Source organism: Anopheles moucheti, chromosome 2 (genome assembly GCF_943734755.1).
Source record: "Anopheles moucheti chromosome 2, idAnoMoucSN_F20_07, whole genome shotgun sequence".
NCBI classification, from domain to species: Eukaryota; Metazoa; Arthropoda; class Insecta; order Diptera; family Culicidae; genus Anopheles; species Anopheles moucheti.
In genome coordinates this window covers 36,318,172-36,340,928 of record NC_069140.1, presented here as the reverse complement: position 1 = coordinate 36,340,928, position 22,757 = coordinate 36,318,172, and the positions used below count along the sequence as shown (strand labels likewise).

At 48.0% G+C, this 22,757-nt stretch overlaps 1 protein-coding gene across 4 annotated transcripts in view; it reads right to left on the bottom strand.

Annotated features, from left to right (window-relative positions):
• The window catches only part of LOC128303789 (heterogeneous nuclear ribonucleoprotein R), a 44,540-nt gene extending 24,382 nt beyond the window's left edge, over window positions 1-20,158 (bottom strand). For 3 of the 4 annotated variants that reach the window (XM_053040880.1, XM_053040870.1, XM_053040853.1), the window contains exons 1-4: window positions 20,004-20,158; window positions 534-655; window positions 267-460; window positions 67-194 (exon numbers count right to left, since the gene is read on the bottom strand). In XM_053040880.1, the coding sequence (XP_052896840.1) occupies window positions 67-194; window positions 267-460; window positions 534-653 (442 nt within the window). In that variant the 5' untranslated portion in view covers window positions 654-655; window positions 20,004-20,158. Of the gene's footprint in view, window positions 1-66; window positions 195-266; window positions 461-533; window positions 656-20,003 lie in introns of those variants that run through there. The other variant, XM_053040861.1, reaches the window with a different exon arrangement.
• Window positions 20,159-22,757: the final 2,599 nt, after the last annotated feature.

Here is a 22,757-nt window from a genome sequence, read left to right as displayed (position 1 = left end):
TGCAGCCCATTCAGACAACAAGCAACCTCCAACGAAGCTGTAGCAGCTCCGCTGGTTCAAACATACCTGTGGTGACGTCCAATGTGTAGCCTGTTCGCTCTAGAATTGCTTTAATTTTCTCCTCATCGGGCCCTTTCGCTTGTACTGTGACTGCAGGTGCCGGTTGTCCTTGTTGCGTGGCCCGAACTTTTTGTCTGCGTGAGAACGGAACCGATACGTTAGACATCCAGAATACTTGGGCATTCCCGCTTTGCCGCGTGCCTTACCTGTACGTTTTCATAACACCGCAGAGGAACGCCGATTTGTTCGACACATGTTCGAGGTTCGAGTCTAGGAACTGGTCCAGTACATCCAAGGCACCTTCCACATGGAATTCCTTCAGCGCATCCAGCGCCCTCTCGTCTAGTTCCGAATGGGCAAGTTTGCCCGTTTTGTAGATGGCATCCAACCGACCGGCAACCTGTTGAAAGGCAAAGTAATGTGGATGTTTGTTTTCTTCCAGTCGACGAAAAATTCTGCGTCCAATGACTCACCATGACGTGTAATCCATATTCCAGCAGCTTTGAGTAGTCCTGCGTTCGTTCGCCGTCGCCACCCTCGCCAGATTTTTGATTTGCCATCTCTTCTACAACCTCACCATTACCTTCGGCCATTTCTGTGGAGCGACAAACAAAACCAAACGTTTATTATTTAAAAAAAATCTTTGTAAAACTAAAGTATTTTAACCAAACAAAACTAATCTTAAGCATAGTGAGCGCATATAGCAGAAACATAGACAATCGTTCTACATCCCCTAGACGATCGCGGAATCGTCGGCAATGCGGCAGCGACCGCACGCATGCAAACAAAATGAGCGCAAATCTAACGCCACGCGGCCTCACGCAGCACACCACGCCAAACCGTTGTGCGCGTATTCGCGACCGGCACGCTCTCTCGCACGCATCGACGCTCTTCGCTCTTCTACGTTCACGCATTTGCGCCACGCATCTAGTCCACGCGTTGCGGTGGACGTTTTTTGCAAACATCGATTCGCAAACGCACCCGCTCCGACTTCACCCTCACCCCCACCCCATCGGTTTTTTTCTCTCTAACCCCACCACCACTTTCGCCTTTTCCCCTTCTACCCTTTAGCATCACTCAATACCATGCGTATTGCAAATGACGGTATGCGTGTTCAAAAATCGCGATACCCTTTTCTCATTCTCTTCAGCTAGCTCTTTGCCTTTCTCTCTCTCGCTCTCTGTTTTTTTAACGTACTCGACTGTGTGCATACGGCGTGCTGATGCTGTTCGCTTTATCGCAGCGTTGCGTAGCACACAATCGATGATAGTTAGTTACCGCGAGAGTGCGAGTGGTGGGGGGATGCGAGGGAAAAGAAAGAGAGAAAAAGGGGGTTGAAAAGGGGGTGACGCGTTTTGCGAACGCACCCGGTGCCATGCCGGTGGTGCGTAGGCCAAAAATTCGCGCGTCTGCTCGCAAAGTAGGTCACGCCGACGGGGGTACACCGCGTGCGCAACGGCGTTCGCTTGTAGTGGTAGCACGGTTGCCAGTGCGTATAGCGATTATCATGCATTGCCCGTTGGCCTAGATCAATGGCAGTGGAGATGTGCAAAACCCCGCCGCCGCTTGCTGGTTAGGTGTTTGTTTTGTGATGGGGTTTCAGCTCTTTTTTTGCGCATGCTATTTCGGCAATGCATGTGGTTGTGTGTTGCGGATTTTTTTTTATTTTCATTTTTTTTTACAGAATTTGCGCCAGTGACGAACCCCTTAATGCAGGGGAGAGTGGGACTTTTTTTGTCTTTACCTACTTCTTGCTTCTAGTTTGTGTGAGACGGAAACGCATTAACGCTAGGGGAAAAGGGGTGCGTAAGATTCGCACACGCATATGGTCCCATCTGCTAGTGGCCGCGTCCGTCTGTGTTTGTGCGTGGTGGTATTGCGTGCGCAAATAATCATATTTCGGCACAAACGGTCCAAAATCAGGCCAAGGTCTCTGGGGCGAGTCAAATAAAAGCGGGTTGTGGTTGTTTTTTTTATTTTTTTGTTGTTGCTCTCCCTTTCTGTACGGGGGGAGAGAACACACAAATAATCTAGTCGCGCACCAGAAACCGCACAGGAGACACCAGAGACCCAGTGGTGGTTGTTACCCCGGGCTGGTTGGGTTTGTGTGTTTGGTTTTTTTTTCTGCTCGGTTGGGGTTTTTTTATTTTGCAAAATTGCCACAAAGCCACGCACAAAGCAAAGCCCGGTGACCTTCGGGGCCACTACTTTTGCACCGTCGTTTTCTTCTTCGATGATGATGTGAAGTTTAATGCAGAGTGCGAAACGTGAATCGAAAGTGAAAACAGCGACTGGTGCCACACGGTCGCAGTGTCGCACGCGGTGTGGAACCGTTTGGTTCGGCATATGATCGGGCTGTCACAGAGTGCCGCAAAACATACGCGCAAGGCATTATTTAATGCAACACAAAAAACATAATAAAATGTTTAAAAAGGAAAACACATCCCTTCATCCAACTTTCGACAATCAATACCAGACGTTGTGATCTAAAGTAAAAGTGTAAATAATCGCGACCATAGTGCCATAGGGGGTTGTGATTCAAAGTGTGAGTTAAGGGTGGAAAAATGGTCAGTGGAAATTCTTGAATCTCCATTTCCAATGCTATACCGCAAGAAATTGTGAAATGGGGACAATTTAACTTGAAGCTATTGTGCATTGTTTTTAATAAATGTGTCATTTATATAAACTGTACATAAAAAAGCGTATTATGAAATACATTTGCCGCAAGGTTAGATTTTGCTTCCCTGGCGTGACAGCGCGAAGCCAGACGTGTGTAGTGCCGTGAGTGTCCCTCGGTTTGGTGTGAGTGAGCAAAAAATGTGTGAGTGGCAGAGGGGGATGAGAGTGCGTTTGATTCTTTTTTGCACAACACCACCACACTGGTAGAGCCCTCCCACACCCCACCCGCATCTGCTTCCGCGCAGTGGTGTTCGTTCGCGAAAAACTTGCGCAACGGGCTACTTCGCGTTCCCGCCCCAAGGGGTTTTACATCCTTCCAACCCCCTTTCAGACCCCCGCAAAATCCCCTGCTGATCCATTTACTGCATGTGATAGTGTGCGTGAGTGAATTAGAATTTGGCCCAAGGAGGTATGAGCGACTTGACTTTGGCGGCACGACCCACCCAATTGTTTAAGGAAAATTTTCGAAAAGTCGCACATGTTATGGGATGTTTTTCGCAGTTTAAACTGTTTTTCGCTAAGGAAAGCATTGGATAACTTTAAGCGACTTTAGTTGCACGAGGAGGGCTCCTCGTGAGTGTCAGTTGCGTGCTATTGAGTGCTAACCTCTGCTCAAATTAAAATTGTTCACTGGCGAATCCACGCACACCAACACACTTTCTAACACCACTAAACCTAGTTAACCACCCCTTCGCATGAAAGGGTGGAATACCAATGTTTTAACGAGCGTTTTTTTGGGGATCTTTTTGGCAAATTTCTGCACACACACGTACACTGGTTCACTACACGTGCGGTCATCTCTTAAGCCGCGACTGTTGCGGGATGGATACGCAAATACGTAAAATTGCAAACATTTGCGCATAGCGAATTAAACACTTGCGTTGCTCCGTTTTTGCTGGTCGGTTTTGAGCAATTGGCCACTGTACTATCACCACCACCACTTCACATCCGCGTGTGAAGAAGGTATATGAGGTGGTGGTTTACACGGAAAACATACCACGCAACGTTACATATATCATCAAACATATTGGGAGATGCCAGATTATGCCAACCCCCCCTCGGTGTTACACACACACGCACACACACACGCATGGATGAAAAGAGAGGTCAAAAAACTTAAGTCTAATGACCTTCAGATACGCTGTTTTCTTTGATTATTTCGCTCATCGATGGATGGGAAGATCTTTCGTTTCTGGTAATTTACTTAGTCCTGTGGGAATCCCTTTCCGTTGAGCGTGTCCTGACCCGGTCCCGGGTGTGGAACAGATGCGTCAGGTGGGCGAACGATGTATACAACACAGGGGCGCAGTACGTAGTAGAAGGAAAGCGTTTCTTTGTTTAACACACTACTTTGTGGCACAGTTGGGTACGGAATACTTTGCGGCACAGCTGTAGGGTAGCTGTGAGGTCATTTTGCACCAAATATTCCACCGCATTCAATGCACGCACTACACTAAAACTTGGAAGATTCACGTTCCGAGTTCCAGGAGCGATCGTTCCTGCTGGTTCTTGATCCTTGCCCACCAAAGTCCAGTAGGTGCTGGAGTCCACACATCGAACCTGAATGAATCTGGTCGTAAGAGGCACGCACGCACCAGTGGAGAGCATTCTATCGTTACTGCCCCGTCACACACAGTGGACGATCTTTCGCCGCGTGTATGCACACACTATCTTCACCACCGTGTGACACCTTTCATCCCCACACCCCTGCGATTAGTGGGTCGCACACGGGTGAGAGTCCCTCGCCCATACTGCACGTTCCTGATTGTCAAGGGCTACTGTGTCACTAAACACCACACACATATTGAGCAACGCAATAAAACACCTTTACGGGTTTCTTTCTTCCTGCGGGTTCAAAATTCAAATTGGCAAAATCGCAAACAATAGACCAAACGGGGGATTATATCCATATTAACACCAATTCCACTGTTTCCCAGGCCATAGCCATAGCCATCACCCACGCACAATACGCTTAATACCAGTGTAGTAGTGTGGCAAACGAGGAGATCAATATAAAAGACATTTATCAGATAACAAAAGCCCGCAAAGACGATTGATAAAACGGGTGGTCGTATAAATTTGCCCATGATACACCCAGGAAATGTCCCCAAACAGGGGTTGGCTGGAGTCTCGATGGAAATAGGGAAGGGGGGGAGGGGGCTCTACAGCGGTAGGGAAAAACGGGTGGCTAAAAGTAAATTTCTTCTTTATGATCACCAAACCAAGGAGCAGCAGTACCAACAAACCGTGTGTGTCCCTTACTTCATCGCGTCTTCACTGCTGCCAAATCTCAATGAGCATCGGCAACGGATGCCCGATTCTGTTCCCCACCTCCACTACCACTGTTATAGCGCGCGGGCGCGTTACACGACCTACTAACGCACAGGCCAGCGCACACTGCTGAGAGCAAAATGGCAAAGAAATTCGCGCATCGAGCCGGTCACTTTCGCACCAAAAAAGCTGCCTTCCTTTCATGCCCCAACCTACCACTGGCCGGCCCACAAACACAGAAGCAAAAAAAAAACATCCACAAGAGAGATTCGCAAAAATTTTCGCAAACTAATTATCTTTCGCGAGCGACGCGCGTGGCCAAACACCCCTTGATTGATAGTCTGCGGCTGTGTGCGTGCTGGTTTTCCTTGGTGTGTGCTCTTGTTTTCACGTTTTTCGTTGTGTTGGTTACGAGATGGGGAGGTTTTTTTTTCAGCTTCATTTGATTATTGCCATCCCATTTACGCGCACACAAACTCGCATGAAATGGGGAATTGGGCAGAGATTGGGATGTGTGTGCTCGCTGGTTTCCACCAGTTGCCGAGGGAGGGTTTTGGGGGGGAAAATACGGGGTGTGAGATGGCCGAACGATACAACTGTTGGCGGGCGGGGGTTGAATCGGGGGGGATGGTAGCGAAAAAGATCCTCAATTCTAACGCACACACTGCATAAACATCGAACTCTTTTGAGTGTGTTTGTGTGTGTGTGTGCCCGCGTGTGTTTTGAAGGTTATTCACCTTCTGGATGCCCGATTCTGTGACGCAACGCACAGCGATGGACCCGTTTTAGATCGCTGCTTCCCACTCGCACACCAGATGTTTTCTCGCTCTCTAGGTTCATTCTTTCTTGGGACCGAATTCGACCGTTAGTGCATGACCACCCCAGGGAAGCGAAAGGATGGAGCAAGGCAGGAAGGGAAAATCTTCAAAATATAAGAAGTAACTTAATTTCGATCCAAGTGCCCGATGCGCGAAACTTGAATGTTGGTTCGTGTTTTTTTTAGTGGTCGGTTGATTTTTAAGCAACCTTTGACCGTGATTACAGCCGATATCACTGTCACTATGATAGGAACACTGAGAGAAAACTTAACCCCGGAAAAGCGCACGCCAATTAACCCTTTCCCGACGGATTAACCCTTTCCACCGTTACACTATTCTTACTAGTTCTGCGCAGCCTAAGCAATCGATTTTTCATGGTCGAGGTGTGGTTCCTGGATACTGTTACTTCGTCTTCTTTTTTTCCAAACTTTGCACCGAGTGCACACACTTCCGGCAAAATTTTCCGACACAAACCGTTTCGTTGCTTTAATTCGATTTTTCCTATGTTTTTTCTTTGCGTTTTTACTTGCGTTATAGCAGTTCGGAATTGAACCCGGTTCACGCGGAGCTGACACACGCACGCTACACGCTGTAATTTTTCTTCATCAGAACCAACGAACACCGCAAGGGCCGGATACTGGAGGTGCCAATCGTAGGAAAGATTGTGGCTGATGTTTCACCGTACCAGTTGCTTTACAAACTGCCATTTGCGATGTCACCGTAAGTCAATGGTTACTGCGGTCTCGGCAGAAAGGGTATCAGTCATTTGGCGGCGTGCAGCCCCGTGGTTGCCATGGAGGCACGGCGAGCTGTCAAAACGGGCGACGTAAGTTGTGTTGTGCAAAATTCGTACCACCTTCTGAAAACTAATTTTAACAGTTCCGGTTCTTTGGGAGATTTTTAATTACAAAAAGCTTCTTGTGTTTCTTTTAGGTGTGGAGGTGGAGAAAAGTCCAGACAATCATTCCATTCCCGTGCCGGTCCTTCCTACCCCCAAAACAGGATCAGTACATCTCCATCAGTACGTGAAAACAACCGTACATGAACGGTGGCATCGGTGGAAGGAAAAGTTTCCATCCGCCAGCCGGGTGCGGAAGGATGGCAAACGAGGAAAAACTTCGTCAGCTGTATATAAATCGATTTTCTCCGCAATGTACCCAAGAAATGCAAGAAAAACCCGGAAGCAAAATCTACCCCCCCCCCCATATTGGGATGCGCCTTTGCCGGGAAATGCGGGAAATGATGGAGTCGGGTATTTGGGGTGGTTCGTTATGTACGCCAGTCGTTGCAGTAGTCCCGGTGAATTTTTCACCGACACATAAAAACAAGAACCACCCCTCACCAGCACACACACACACAAACAAACAAATACTTTTGTGCCGGTGGTTCTGGTTAAAGGCGAAAGGTGGTGGTGTGGTGCAGCAAAGCGGTGGGAAGTCGATTTTCCTCCGTCCGAGACACACCGCCAGCCGTCGCGTTTCACCACACCAGACGATTCCTCGAGCAGACCGAGACGACCACCGTGAAAAGTCAACCGGCAGACGAACATGTGGGAAATGGGTGCCCTTACCCAACCGGGTAAATGCGCACCACGGTCGGGAATTTTCCGACGCAAGTCTGCACAGACACAGACTACAGCCGAATTTGCACGAACGCACGTCAACGAACGAGTTCCAGTCAGCATTGCGGAAGGACATGAACGGGCAAGAACAGACCATGCACAGATAAGGAAAAAGGACAACCGTACCGGAGCCCACACTAACACACCCTTGCGAAGCGATTCAATTGCGTTAGTAGTGTATTATCGCACACTAGACCGTTCGTTTGGTTTGTTCCGTGTGCGTTGGTTACTAACACTACTAAGGGAATGTTGTACTCATATGTGCGTGTGTGCGTCTGATGCGTTTTGTATCTTTCTCTTCCTTGTTCACCCACACCAACACAGTCAGGCACTAATTTTCCTTATCGTCTATTTCAGTCTCGCCCACGGCATCTATAAACACGCGTCCTGCAACGTGCGAAGGCTATGACCAACCCCAACGGCTAGACGGCATTGAGCCCACTCAGGCAGTCGGGGTTGGCCCGACGCAGCCAGAGCCCGCATCCTGGGGGGGGTGGCTGTTGTTGTTGCTGCTGTTGCTGTGCCCCACCCACTCGGGCTGCACACGGGAGGGAGGAAACTCTCCGTGTATTTCCCGGCAGTGGGCTCCCTTTCCGCAACCATTTAAAAAGCGCAGACAAAATCGATATTTTTAGCCGGTGTACAGGCGGTGTTATGGGCGAAGGAAGAACCGAACATGGCTGTGAATGTGTGCGGAGTTGTTATATGGAGTTCCCGTCTCCGCCGGCAGCTTGCCAACGCCATAAAAAAAAAACCTGTGCCAAAATGGGGAAAAAGTGAAGCAGGTCTAACGTTGCAGCATACAGGCACCGGGAACCAACTTTCCCACCGGCGGATTTGTTCGGAAAAAGGAAGTACCACCCACATCAGCGCAAATCTTCCAGGAAACTTTCAAACACCATTCGGTATTCGGGGCACAGCTCTGCCAACGCCACAAAACGATTTCCGGCAAAAAGGATTTATGCTGTTTTTCTGCACTTCTCGCCACCGTCACACTGCGCAAACCCACCTGTGTGTCTGGGGTTGGGTGTTTGCCACTGGCAGGTTAGCAGCCATATTCTCACCACCACCGAACGATAAATTCGATTTATGTCTCTGGCCGATGAATGATCGTTTTGGGGTGCGAGCGGTGTTTGTAATGAGCAGGAGCATTGCTCTTTGTGATGCAGAGGCAAAAGCTTTTACATAAAATGTTGCACGGTAAAAGCGAAAAGATGTGCAATTCGCCCGTTATGAAACACATCCGACCGGGCAGGATCGGAAACGCTCGAATGGGGATCGGTGTTATGGTAATTTTAGCCAAGAAACGATGAAACACAGATTAATGCGGTCCGGAACAAAGCAGGAGTGAAATGCAAAGCGGAATTCCGTTTCCTTGCCGCTATTACAATTCCAAGAAGCATTGTCTGCCGTGGCATAACTCAATAATTTCCCCCTTCTCCATCAGGGAAGAGGTGTGAATGTTGGAAATATCTTCACAACATGGAAGGAAACAAAAGTAAGAATTTCATTGAAAGGGAATTTCTCACAGTTGCAGAGAATTATCCTAAAGGGTTAGAAATACCTTCCTTTGCTTCTTGAATGCAAGACACTGTGAATTGAAGATCGCCTTTTGTGAGGAACACCATAAAATAGACAATGACAACAATGGACATCTCCGTGTACTTGCTATGCAGACGTTTACTTGGAGGACATTTTGTTTCGCGTATTATGAATAAGAATTGTCATTACTCAAGTTTCTTGGAACTGGATAGTACTCAGCCGTGAGCGACCCAAATAGAAGAAGAATGAGCAGTAAGAACCAGTTCAGATACAGAAAAATGGTAAACTTTCAAGATAAGAAGATCTGATTTGGTAAGTAATCCACGTTCAAACTTTATGGTATTTTTCGCCACTGCTTCTAGAGTAACATCAGCTTTTGCTCTATTTGCATTCTAGTGAAACACCCTTGCAATCTCACCTTTTGCGAGTGCTTTTCGGTAAGCGTATTTATTGCGGGCCCCCAATATACACCACTCACTCCGAAGGAGGTAACACTTGGATGATCTAATCGCACGGATTTCTCTACACTCACTCGCTGACAGAGGGCGAACTGTCAAACCACTAAGATCACTTGAGGCAGACGAAAATACACGCGCTCACGCTCTACACATGCGGACTTGGTAGCGCGGTTGGTAGAACTTCCCGCAGTGCGCTTTTCCGGATAGCCAGGAAAAACTATTCAACGGGAATAACAAAAAATATTGCCGCTTATGGAAAAGAAACAACAACTCGAACCACAAGCTACACGCGTTTATCTGCACTACTCGGCCCAGGACTTCACGGTTTTCTTCACGGGCACCACACTCGGCACATTCAGGCGAGGCCCACGTACACGCACCATGCGCGGCAAACGATGGGACTGATCGCGAACCACCACACGCACACACAACCGACGGGGAACGGCGAACCTTTTACTGGAGCGATTCCGTTTCCGCGGCTAGCTGCTACTGCTGGTGTGTAGCGCTCGACGCACACTGCTCGCACCGACGAAATACTGCTCGAAAAATTGTGATCGTCGGTGAGAAAAAGATGGACGATAATCAAAGAGCACACACACACACACACACACTCGAGTAGGTTCGCGCGCGGCCACACGAGAACACAACCCTGCCCTGAAGGGGTGGTGGGGAGTTAGGGGAGCTCGAAAATGGGGGGACGATTTTTTTTCTTGCTGTACCACCCTGCGCCGATGATTGTGCCGAGGACGGGCGGAAAGGCGGATTGTGGGGGGAGGCCGGGGGGTGGGTTAGGGTTTTTGGGTTACCGTACTGAACCGGGTCCGTAGCGCAAAAGTCACCGACTGCACATGCAGCTGCAAGGGCGCAGAAAACCGTACTGTGCTCGGTGCGAACCACCGAAGATGACGGAACGGTTTTTGACTGCAGCGAAGACGAAGCTAACGCGAGGGGGACCACCGAACGGTCGGCACGCCGGCAGAGTGGTCGTACGCGTTCGTACACGCGCGCAGCAATTGCAATTGTATGTGCATGTGATGCACTTTCTGCATATACAGCACACGGCTCGTATGTGCCGCCGTATGTACATACGCCCGGGTGTGCCGAACGCACACAGCGCAGTACGCTGCCGGCAATGTTGCCTCGCTGCCAGAATGGAAGAAGAAAAAAACCACACATACACACCTCGCCAATGTGTGTGTGTGTGTGTGCGAGCGGGACAGGGTGTGCGAGCGACCATTGGCATTTGCGCTGGGTTCGCACACCACCTTACCTTACGATACGGCGGGTATACGGTCCGTTGGCACGGCACAACGGGTGGAATGTGGCGTTAGAGCCCCCGGTGCAAAAATCGTACAGCAAAAAACTAATCGTTTCGTTCGCTCACTGTTCCCCGGAAGAAAGGAGCGCTACTATAGGTAGAAGGAATCGTTTTGATTCACCCACGACTTCCGGGTCTTGGGCAAAGAGGCGGCAGCTATTGCGGCGAACTCCAGTAGCCGGGAACTCAGAGCAGATTGAGGAAAACCAGAGCTTTATGGTGCATTCATCACCATTAGGGAAGGTTAACGCTTTAAAGTAAACGTTCCGGTTTGAAACCCAGCAACTCCCGGGTTCGCCGCCGGTTGCCCAATTAAGTGTGCGTGAACCCACCACCAGAAGGCACTCCGACATTACAAAAAAAAAAAACGGAGAAAAGGGGGGAAAAAGACTCCCGACAGACCGGCGAGAAAATGAAGCGATATCAAACGAAACGAGACGGGGAGAAAATGCATACACCCCGATAGAGATAGCACATACGGCTGGAGGGGAGGGGGAGGGGGGGACCGTGTGCAAAAAAGTGCAAGAAAAAAAAGGTGACGATTATGAGGCCAGCGGACGCGTGGTCCCGGGTTCTTTTTTTTTTTTTGCGAAGACAGGCGCACAATTGCAAGGGAAGGGGTGCAGAATGGATCACAAAATAAAACACCCCCCAACACCAAACCGGCAAAAAGGCGAAGAAAGCTCGAAATGAACGCGCTACATGAAACCCGAGCAAATATCAATACACATCATTGCGAAAAAACAAAATGGCGGCGCACATGATGGGGGCCACCGTAAAGCGTGAGAGATGTGTGTGCTTCTGTTCGGTTCGAGTTATGTTTCATCATCGCCATTATCGGTTTTTTTTTTGTAATCACACTGGTGTCCTTTTGGGCGATCGCGTGTACGACCACGTGTCGCACGTGGATGATTACTTTTAATTCAGCTATGGGGAATTTTTTTTTGGGGGTTGGTACGATCGAAAAGGGGATGTAAAGCGACCGAATGTCACCAAGAGCACCTCGCAGCACCTAATGCTGCCCTAATGTTTCGCTCGTCTAAATTCGAGCAGCTCGAATCGAGCAGTTAGTAAACACGTCGTGCGTCGCTATGAAACGTCAAAATCGGATCTTCAACAAAGACATTATCGATCGGGAAGGATTTCTTTGTGCTTTCTCACTTCGTGTGATCATCAAAGCCCCGCACATAGGCGCGCGGTCTGCTTAGGTTCACATGCCCTTACCGACACTTACCGACCAGTGGAACCGCGGAAATTCGTCGGTGTTTCTTTTGCTTGTTGATCACCACTGCTAATTTTTCCGCTACCAATATTTGCTTTCGCCCAAGCACACACAAAAAATACGGCTGCGCTCACTATTGCACAATGGAAACTATTCGCACGTTGCGATGAACACACCCACAGCCCCGCTTCACAGGCACGCGCACACTAACGTCAACGGCACACATACACACGCTAGCCACATCACATCACCCCCCAAAAAAACCCTTCCGAACGGTTGGCTGGCCGAGATTGAATTGGTGCTGGAATTTTGAGAGAAGATAGTTGGAATTTCTTCACATTTTTTGCACGACACGACGCAAGAACGGAATGGCAATCAGTACGCTGCTGTATCCTTGGGGCCACGAGGGTGAACAAAAACGCGTCGAGATTAGCTGCACACGCTGGCTGCTGTCGTCCACGCACTCGAAAAATTGCCAAAAGCACACACCCTCGCACGCACACACCCGCTGTCGGTAAGTCACGCACAGCATGCGCACAACGTGAGCTTCCTGACGATAAATTCGAGCACTTTCCGTTCGAAAACAAAACAAAAAAACAAACAAAAAAGGCAAAGTACAAAATCAGATTGGAAAACTAAATCACATTAATGCCCTATATCTCCACACCTAACCACCCCTTTAGCACGGGTTTTGTCCTTTACACCCACAACTTGGCGCACGATCGGCACTGAACAATCAATGTGGAGAGTGACCCACCGCTATTCGAGCTGTTTTCGAGCAAACGATCCAACCGCACCAGTGTGACTTTCATGAACTTTCACAAAACCGCTTTTCTCTTTCGCCTGTACCACTAATTTACACTCCCCACCATTATCCACCGCCCCTAGGCGGCATCTTGCGAGAACCGTTTCTTCTTTGCTAGATCATTCTCTCCTTACGGCTTTGGGGAGGTCATAAAAGTAGAACAAATGCTAGTTTCCAATCGTGCGTCGGTCCCAAGCGGTTCAGCTGCACTGTCCCTTCGCTTCAATCAATGTGAGAACATGTCTAATGTGACTCACGTCTCTTTCTAGCTAACGCGTGTGCGTGAATGCGAATCGCGAGAGGAGATCATCACTGGCGATCGTTCAACGGTGCACTGGAGATCGTTAGGTAGCAGTAATATTCCGAGTACGATATTCAATTGAACGAACAGATCCTTGGGATCGCAAGATGTCCTTTTCACACGTCCACCGTGAGTTCAAGTCGGCGTTTGCACGGACAACTAAGTAGGCGCTAACTCTCTAACGTAATACGCACAGACACCCATACCAAGAGATGGTAGAGAATGCGTGTGCCTCACGTCACGAAGTAGGCAGGAATCGTAAGTAGGTCACTCTAGCTGCTGTCAAACACGTTTTGCTACGCTGTTAGTTACGTGTATTTCCACACCATCACTGGGAAGGACGAAAAAACAATCCACACGGTCACCCCTCACACACAGACACAGACACACAACGCACGATCAACCTGTCGATCAGGTGGTCCTAATGGGTTCCAGGAAATCCATTCAACCCACCACGATTTTAAGGGTGAGTAAATGCTACCCCACAAACACACGCAACTCATGGGCACCGGAAGCTTTTCACGCGCGACGATCCGTGCGGCGGCAACTTTAAAACTTGATTACAACAGTACCAAATGGGAGGAAAATGGAAAAATGGAAAAAAAACTACCCCTAATAGTGTGCGAAAACACCGGTAAGCATAGTACCCTTTTCTCTCTCTCTCTCTCACACACACGCATAGACGGTGGTGCAGTTTTTCATCGTTTCACACCGACGGCCGAGTAGTGTCGTAGGAATATAGGAGAGAGAAGCAAAAAAAAAAAACCCCCGGCACAGACGGCGAGACAGCGAGATTCCTTCGATCCCGGCGAACACGCGTGATATGTCGCAGGGCAAGTCATCCGACCAGGGCTGAGCAGTGCCGAAAACTAACCGGCCACCGTCGACCTACGGGGGAGCGCTGCGGCCGGTTCGGTCGCTCCACGCATACACGCACAAAGACTTAAACAAAAAAAAAACAATGTGACCCGCGAAAGGAGCACAGGCAACGCAACACGCGGGGCACAACAATCCGTGTCCCCGTGGATGTTGAATGGGCAAGATGTGTAATATATAAGGGTGTGTGTGTTTTTTTTTTGTATCGAGAAAAATCGTAATCGAGCGCGCAATCCAACGAACGACAACGATGACGGCTATCAAAAACCAACAGTAAGGAAAGTAAAAGAGAAACACACACACACACACAGTCCCATCGGAAAGAAAAAGGGTTTTAATGTCCTCAAGGAACACCAAGACACCAGGACACCAGGGGTCGGAGGGGGAAAAGAAACGGAAAATGTACGGCGAGGATAAATCTCTTTAGCCTTTATCACTCGCGCACTTCCACATTCGTTGCGATTTTAATTTCCATCTCGCTTTTCTTTCTTCCTCTCCCTCTCACACACACACACACACGCGTGCATACAGCGTCACATGGTAAGTCCCTATTTCAATGTTGGATATGATTCTTTCCGTTTTTCCAGTTTTGCAGTACGTCCGTACTGCTTTCAGACTGTGGCTTGGCTTTCTGTTGTTATATGGGGTAAGAATATAAAGGGACGTGCACGTCATCACACACCGAAACGAGTCGCCCCACACACTCACAAAAACACGCACACACACACACACACATACACGCAAGTTTTGCAAAATGATGGACAAGTTTTGATTTGGCGTGCAGAGAGTAAGGTTCGGGAAAAGGTTTTCGCAAGTACCTTCCGACCAGAAGGTAAGCGTGGAATTGAAATCGGTTTGCTTGGACCATGGAGAATAACTGCAAATAGAAAAAAAAAACAACCAACAACAACGTTTGCTAGAAAAACGAGTCTGTGCTGTGTGGAAACAGGGCGGGGAAAACGCGGAGGGATGAAGGTGATGTTGTGCAGTGTGCCAACATGACACGCAATATTATCGTGCCATCCCTTTCGCGCATTTGCCCGAATCGAAAAGGCCGGCGGGTATAAGTGTAACGCTCCCATTTTTATGGTGTATCGGGATGGAAACGGCATGGAAACAGTACGATTCCCCAGCGTTGGGGAAATATGCTCTCGGCCAAACATACACAACATAAACCGTTCGGTGGCCGTCCGCCGACCACCAACACACTGGCGCAGTGGCCAGTTTTCGCGAAGACGCGTCAAACTCTTTTGTTTTGCGGACAATGTGGGGGGGGGGGGGGGGGGGGGAAAAGGGGGTGTGCTCACTCGGACGACACATTCAGCCAGTGTCGGTACCGGGCTGTCAAAACACACAGTGCTAAACTGTGCAAATTGTGCAACTGATTAAGCTTTGGATATTGTACGGCAAAGGAACCGAACAGAGCGGGAAGAACGAGCGAACGAGCTCAGTTAATCAGCCGCCGACAGTCGTCCGTCCTTGTATTGGTGATCTAATAGCAGACCAGTTCACTCACAACCCCCTACACCCCTCCTCCACTCCCCACCCCCCACAACCTCATGCCACAAAAACACCAATCGGTGAAAGGTGGATCCATGGTGTCGCTAGCTCGGGACGCACACTAGATCGAAGTCGAGGAAAAATCTCGTCTGGCTGTGGAAAACAAAGCTGTCACTTGTAGCGTTCGTCATCACCTCAAGCTTCCAAAGAATTGTTAAAAAAAAAACACACACATTTAAAGGGCGCATTGGCTGTGCGCAACAAAAGAACACAACCTTCTAGCAAACATCAAACGGAAATAGGTCGAAAAAGCATAAACCCAACATATCACGCACAGCGAACCAGTTCCGTTTAAGCCGGTAAACGTTCAATGTTCAAGTTCTATGCGTACCACCGTCAAAAAACAAACCAAAAAAAACAATCACTGGACAAAAATCCGGCTTTTCTACACCCGAACAGGCATCGGAACAAAACCGTCACAACATCGGGCCCTAGAACCTCCGTACGCGTCCGGTGCGCTGTGTAAGTGCGTTTGCCCTAACACACCACAATTCAGCGGACAAAAAGTGCCGGCATCGCTCAAATCGAAGCGATGGTGCGAATGTGAAGGAACTTGCGACCGTACGGACCAGCACGACCACATAGCGACCGTGTCGTGAAGCGGCACGCACACTTCCATCGAGAATTCGCGAATGGATGCGAACGCTCGCCGTGGGGAGTGGAGGGAAGTGAAGCCGAAGCCGGGGGGTGTGTTGTCCGCTGTACAGGGTGGTTGGTTATGATGGTGGTTGTAAATCTGGTTTGTGCATTTTCTTTTGTTCCACAAAGAGAAACGCTAGGTAGGACATAAAAAATAACGCCATACCGAACGCATCTAACACAGGGGTACGAAATAAATAAAGTAACGCATTCGCTATGGTAAAGCGTTACGCGCGAAGGGGTTGATGGGATGGGCCCATTGAAGGGGTGGGTGTCGCTCAGGGAGCGGGTCGATGGTTCGCGAATTTCATACACACCGTGAGTTCCGCGCTCGGACGACGCTCACCGTGTGCAAATGTGTGCGAATTTCGATGCTGTGAGTGCGTGCGATCCGATTGCGTGCTGGGTGAGTGACCCAGCGCGAGCAGCGATGTAGCGGCGATGTACATGCGGAAAGTCGCGTAGCGTACGATTTTGTAGCAAATGCGGATGGTGGAATGTGGTTGGTGCTTGTGTTTTAAAACTTTGCAGCAAAATGTTTCGGTATAATATTTTAGAAACATTTTATGCTTAATGCTTTGCGCCGTCAAATGAAAGTTACTAGGCGCCTCCATCGGGCATTGATGTCTTTTATACAATTTTATAAGAAATCAATTATTTGCTGCATGCTTTTTAAATTGCTATTAAAAAAGTTTGTTTCTAATTTTTTATACAAAATTTAGCTAATTTGTTAACATAAATAATTTAGGGACTTGTCGAAAATTTCATATCTTGAGAAATTACCATTAAATATAACATAAATCGAATAGTTAAATAACAAACAGTCGCAACATGCCCATGCTGTCCACTGACAGCGAATGGAATGTCAAATCCATCTAAACAAAAATTCACAATTATCAAACGTCAAATCGTAATGTTTTACAGCCTCGTCGGACGCGCACGATCAGTTGTTAGAAAGTTGTGCAATTTTAAAACCACAAACAAGATGTCGTATACGATCAAGGTTTTTCTCTTTCCCTTGCAGCATCCAACCGGAACTTGCATGCGTTGCGCGTACAATTACGCCAGCTCTCAGCTCAGGCGCACACAAGCGCATTCTAATCTGGCTTAGCGATCGTGTTGGTGCGTAGTTTTTTTTTTTGTTTTGCTGCCCCTCTCTGACATATCTGTAGTAAGTGCATCTTGCTCGCATCGCATGGCCAGACTGGTCAGAATTCAGGGTGTGCAATCGTGAAGGGTGGTGAGCAAACACAGCCGAGGGTAGATTGCTGCTGCTGTGCATTGTGCAAAACTGCATTAACACCACACATACACGTGAACACATTCCGGCCGACAGACCATGCGCGATCGAATGATGTGTGTTTGAAATTGTAATAATGGGAATGTGCTAGCCACAAGTCGGAGCTGATGGAATGCGAGAAAAGGGAAGTCCTTGATATAACGCACACATACACATACACACACATATATATACATATGTGTATAAGAGAGTGTTGAATGGCTCATGTAAAGAGCCTTAAAGGATAAAACCGTGTATGCAAATTTTCATCCCTCCGTATTTGCCGGGCACGTCTAAAACCACCCTGTACACTGTGGCTTCCGATTTCGTGCAAAAATAGGGGTTTAACCTAGCAAACTTTTTTTTTTCGTTGCAAATTTACCAATACGGGTTCGTTATTATTTCGCTTTTTTCTTCGAAACACATTCCATCAGTCGTGGTGCTGCTCTTGTGCTTTTTTTTTAATATAATTTGCAGCCGTCTTAATTCTGCTGCTTTTACCGTTCGCAGCAGCTAGGGGGTAGCTGGGGTTTTTGTTTTGTTCGCTTTTTTTCCCTCCACGGGACTATCATCGTCTCTATAACTAGATTTATTTCAAGCGGCAACACACACCCGATGGTAAAAAATGCGATGGTGTCACATGTCGTCCGCTCGAAGCCCTACAAAGGGTGGAGCTGTGTGTGAGTGTCTGTGAGCCCGCGTGCGGATGTGCACGTGTGTCATCATAGCCGATAGACGCAGGCGGAAGGCCTTGACACTTTTTGTTTCGCCACTCGGTTACATAAAGTGCATTTGAAGTTGCAATTGGAAGATACACCCTTGCGACACACCGCTGCACGCCAGCACATAATGTGTGTTTGTATGTGGTGTAGTTGCAGTTCGTGCACGAGAACCGCATTCCAGCCTTTCATCGCGGGTGATGTCATTCGGTTTTTTTTTTAGCAACAGTTGATGATATTGACGATAGCGGGCAGAGCGCTCTCAAATTACTTGTCTATCCTAAACACTAAACAAGCCACAGTCCAACGAGTAAATCGTGGTTTCGCGCAATCACCCTTAACGAAGTTTGTTACCTTTTCATCTCTTCACTAGCTCCCTCCTCGCCGGTACACAGCCTATATGCACTCCCATTGCTGATAAGATTGCACATCTCAGGCGACTGTCCAATGTGGGGGTATGTGTGTATGTGTTTGCGTGTTAAAATAAATCAACCGCATATACATCCCATATCAAGCAGTTGGTTGCATTTCTAAGCTCCTGCAAAACTCTGGTCGCATTGATAGCGCAAACATTGGAAAAAAAAATGGCGAAAAGATAAGCCATTACCACACTCACATACACACGATCACTCACAACCCAGTTATCGTTCCATTGGACAATGTTCATCTTTACACTAGCTGTCCGCTAGATGGTGCATTGTTAACAGTAGAACGATCATAATTAGGAAAGTGTCTCTTCGACATACATATAGCGACAGAGAATGGTCTATCTTAATGTTCTCCTTATAGTTTGTAATGTTTTAAAATTCGTTAACTGAAGCCTTCCGAATGAGGTGTCAGGAATAGCCAAGACTCTGTACCAGTATCCTCAAGAGATGATAATTCTAGTTTTAGAATATTCTACACTTTATTCCACGAAAACATTCAAAAGACTTCAGGAACAGTGTTGGGTTGGCTTTGTTTATAGATTCTCCACACAAATGGCTTTGCGCAGCACAAAATGAGAAACTGGTGTACCGAACAAAATGACTGATAAGTCGCAGTAGTGTTAAGCTCGGGCTATGGCTTCTTGGCGCAAGAAAAACACACCTCAAACGATTGTTGAGGTTATGTAAACAAACTGCACTTGAGAAAGCTAAACAAAAGCTGTGCAAATACGTGCCGGTACTATCAGCCGTACACCACGGGCCAGATACCGTGGCCTAACCTAGTTGATATGAGTGTGCAAAAAAGAAAAGTGCAACACACATTAACACCCAAGCAGACCAACTAAAGAGATGAGATGTGATAAACTGTTGCAATATGCTAACAAGTTCCGGTTGCTTGGTGGATACATTTAGCACAATGGTTGGATAACTTTAGCTCTAGCTTTAGTCCACACCGATGACAGCTGCTTGTTGATGGATAATTTTTCTTGCGATGCGAACAATTTGCTTCGGTTTTCCCAGCCAGCCAGCAAAACTGTCCCCATTGCGGGTTGGTCTACCAGCAACGGCTCAAGGCCATCGGGTGCGGGTTTCTGCTAGACCAGACCCGATGTGGCGTGCACGAATGCATTTTGCGATTGCAATTGCAGTCGATGGGCAGCTGCGTGCAGCATGGTGCAGCACACCTCGACCAATTAACGTGGTGGTTTTGCAGTTCATTTTTCTTTCTTCCCCTTTATCGCGCGTACAAGGCGTACAAGTTAGCCACCGAAACCATGCTTTAAAAATGGTAAAGTAATGGCCGTTTGGTGGTATCAATGCTTCCACGAATTAAAATTAATTTTTCAGATATTTTAATAAACTTATATTAACTAACGCTCAAAATACCAACACCATCATTGTACTCACCTCAAACGCAAATGTTTTCTGTTGCAAAGATATGTCTGGAAGCGAGGAACTCGACCGTATAGAAAACTATCCAAGACGCCGTTGGATTGATGTGCTTGCTTTGGGCACTGCTTTAGTTCACACACGTTTCACTGTTCTGAGTTTTACTGTTTTTCTTTTGCTTTTGTTGCGTGTGTGTGTATGTGTTCTCCAAATGGGTTTTAATGCTTTTGCTCGTACTGCTGCTGCACGGGTGGGTGTGTGGGCCGGAGGTGGGGGGGCGGCGGAGGTTTTGTCGCTTGCTTCAAGGCAAAAGTGTTAGAATTCGATTAGCATTTGGGGGCGCATTTGGTTTATGCTCCGATTGAAGTAACTGCACAAAACTGCACTGCTGCAGCTCTGCAGCCTGTCTGTGTCTGATGGTGGATGATGAATGAGTGTTGTGACGATGGTGAATGACGATGGATGATCGGGTTGCTGTTAGTGAGCCGGTGCCCCCTTTTTCGCGGTGCCGCTTCCTTTGTTACAAAACCGGGTGCTGTACGGTCTGCTAAATATTCTTTTAAAAAAAGGTAAGCAACCCAATGCCAACGAAGCGTCCCGGTTTATCTGGCCTCCCGTTTGCTTTTTTTGGGGCGATTTTTGACGGAGATCTCGTGTGTATGTGTATGTGGTTTTTTTTGCTGTTTTTTCTTGTTGGGTTTTCCGTTTGCTGCGAGTAGAAATAAACACGAACGAAAGCTCCGGAGATCCGAATCCGTGGTGCGGAGTTTATTTAATCTTTCGGTGAGACTTTTGAGTTTTTAAACCAATGCCAATCTTCCTTACGATGCACGACAAGCGGCTGCACCCGGACATGGAATACATTGAAGATAGGAGGATGCACACACCGTTCTCTCACACAGGAGACACGCACGCACGCACGCACACACACACACCCGTAGCCGATGGCTGTGATGGCGGTGGCCACGAATCACGTGACGCCCGACTGATCCGCGGTCCCCAGGTGATGCCGATGGCCAGTATTGCCCAGTATTACCGGCAACTGCCCACTAGATGGCGCTACGATGCTGTTTCCACCGTAGGATCTTTATGTGGGGGGGGGGGGGATTTTTCGTACCCTCCCGTACACGTGCGATTCGTGTCCGTTTTGTCGTGAGTTAAATTGTCACCTTTTAAGGGGCACTGTTTTCTTCGGAGTTTCGGTTAGATTTTTTTGTGATCTGTTTTATTATTTGTTGTCTCGTTTTTTTTTGTGTCTGTGTGTGTGTTTATCTTTCTGTTTCATGTGTCATCTTCCATCACATTTGTTGTTTTAATAAATTTTGCACGCACGCACACACACACATACACAGACGGGTTCACTGATAATGCCGGGCAGTTTGAGGCTTTGCTTACTCTAGCACACTTTATACACATACGCACAGCACGCACTTACACACTTGATCGTGCAATAGGGTGGTACACACGCACACATGGACACGCACGCACGACAGCTAAATGATCTTCTGCCCCGATAGTAATCGATAAAATAGCACTAGTGAATTACTGGCTTACTGGCACGCGCTTACACCAAAAACCGGAAACGGGGAACTGTGGCGCGAACGAGCAGCAATTAATCACCAACCCGAAGCAACGAATCAGGTATCGTAAACGAAATCAAGGAAAAGGCTAAAAGGTCTTAACTCTACAACACAAACACACTCGCACACGCGTCTTCTGTATCGCTGAGTGCATCCGTGATGGTTAACACTAAGACGCCCGCTTTAGCGCCCTCTGGCGGCGAACGCGCCCAGCTTGCTGCACGTGCGATCTACTCGATCCGCATTTCTCTGTCCTTTTGCACACGGAGGGACGCGTTGAATTTTGGGGTTCACGAGTAAGGGTAAGGAATGGGTAGGGGTCGGGGTCGCGTGCCGTGTGCCGGGTTTACTTAGATACCGAGCGCACCGTTTGGTTGGTGCAGTATCGGCCAATGCATCGTCACTGGTACTGCCGTACCGTGGATCGGGTTGACCATGCAATGGTGGCAGCTGTTCGTGCCGTTCTGCTGATGACGTTGACGGCTTGCGATGGTGTTGGTGCGGACGATGATGCGATCGCGAACTCCGAAACTCATTTTTGTTGGAATAAACCGGATGTACTATTGCATATTGGTGAATATTGTTCCCCGGGAAACACTGTTCGGTCCACCGGCAACATAGGGAGGGGGTCCGGGAAGGGGTGTATGTGTGGGGGTGGGAACCTGGGGAGGTGGTGCTTTTGTTATGGGGTTTGCCGTTCGGTTACTAAGGCAGCTTGTTAGTAGATTAGTATTAGTTTTCTGGTAGTTTGGTTGTTTTCGTGTTGGTGAGAGGCCGAAACGTAATTTTTGTTCGTATCTATTGCATCGCACTGGGGGGAGCGGGGGGGTTAGTGAGTGGGAATGAATGAAGAAAGATAGAGAAAGAATGATTAGTAATGGTTGTTCTTTTTTTGCCAGCATAAAGGAGTTAGTATGGTTCTATTTTTTTTTATTGTTTGTGTATGTGTGTGTGCTATTTTTCCAGAACGAATTTTCTACCGTGTGATCATGCGAGAAACCGAGGGGATGGTTTATTTTTGCGAGGAAAAATGGAAAGGAAATAAAAGGTTCACTGTAAATGTTCTTATCCCGTTCACAATCTGGTCCTTTTGCCGGTCAGAGCTTTATTCGTTCGGCTATCCCGTGAGTGTGTTGGTGATTTTATTCACTTTCGATGTGTTGTCTTGTCAGTGATTGTACAATCATTGCAC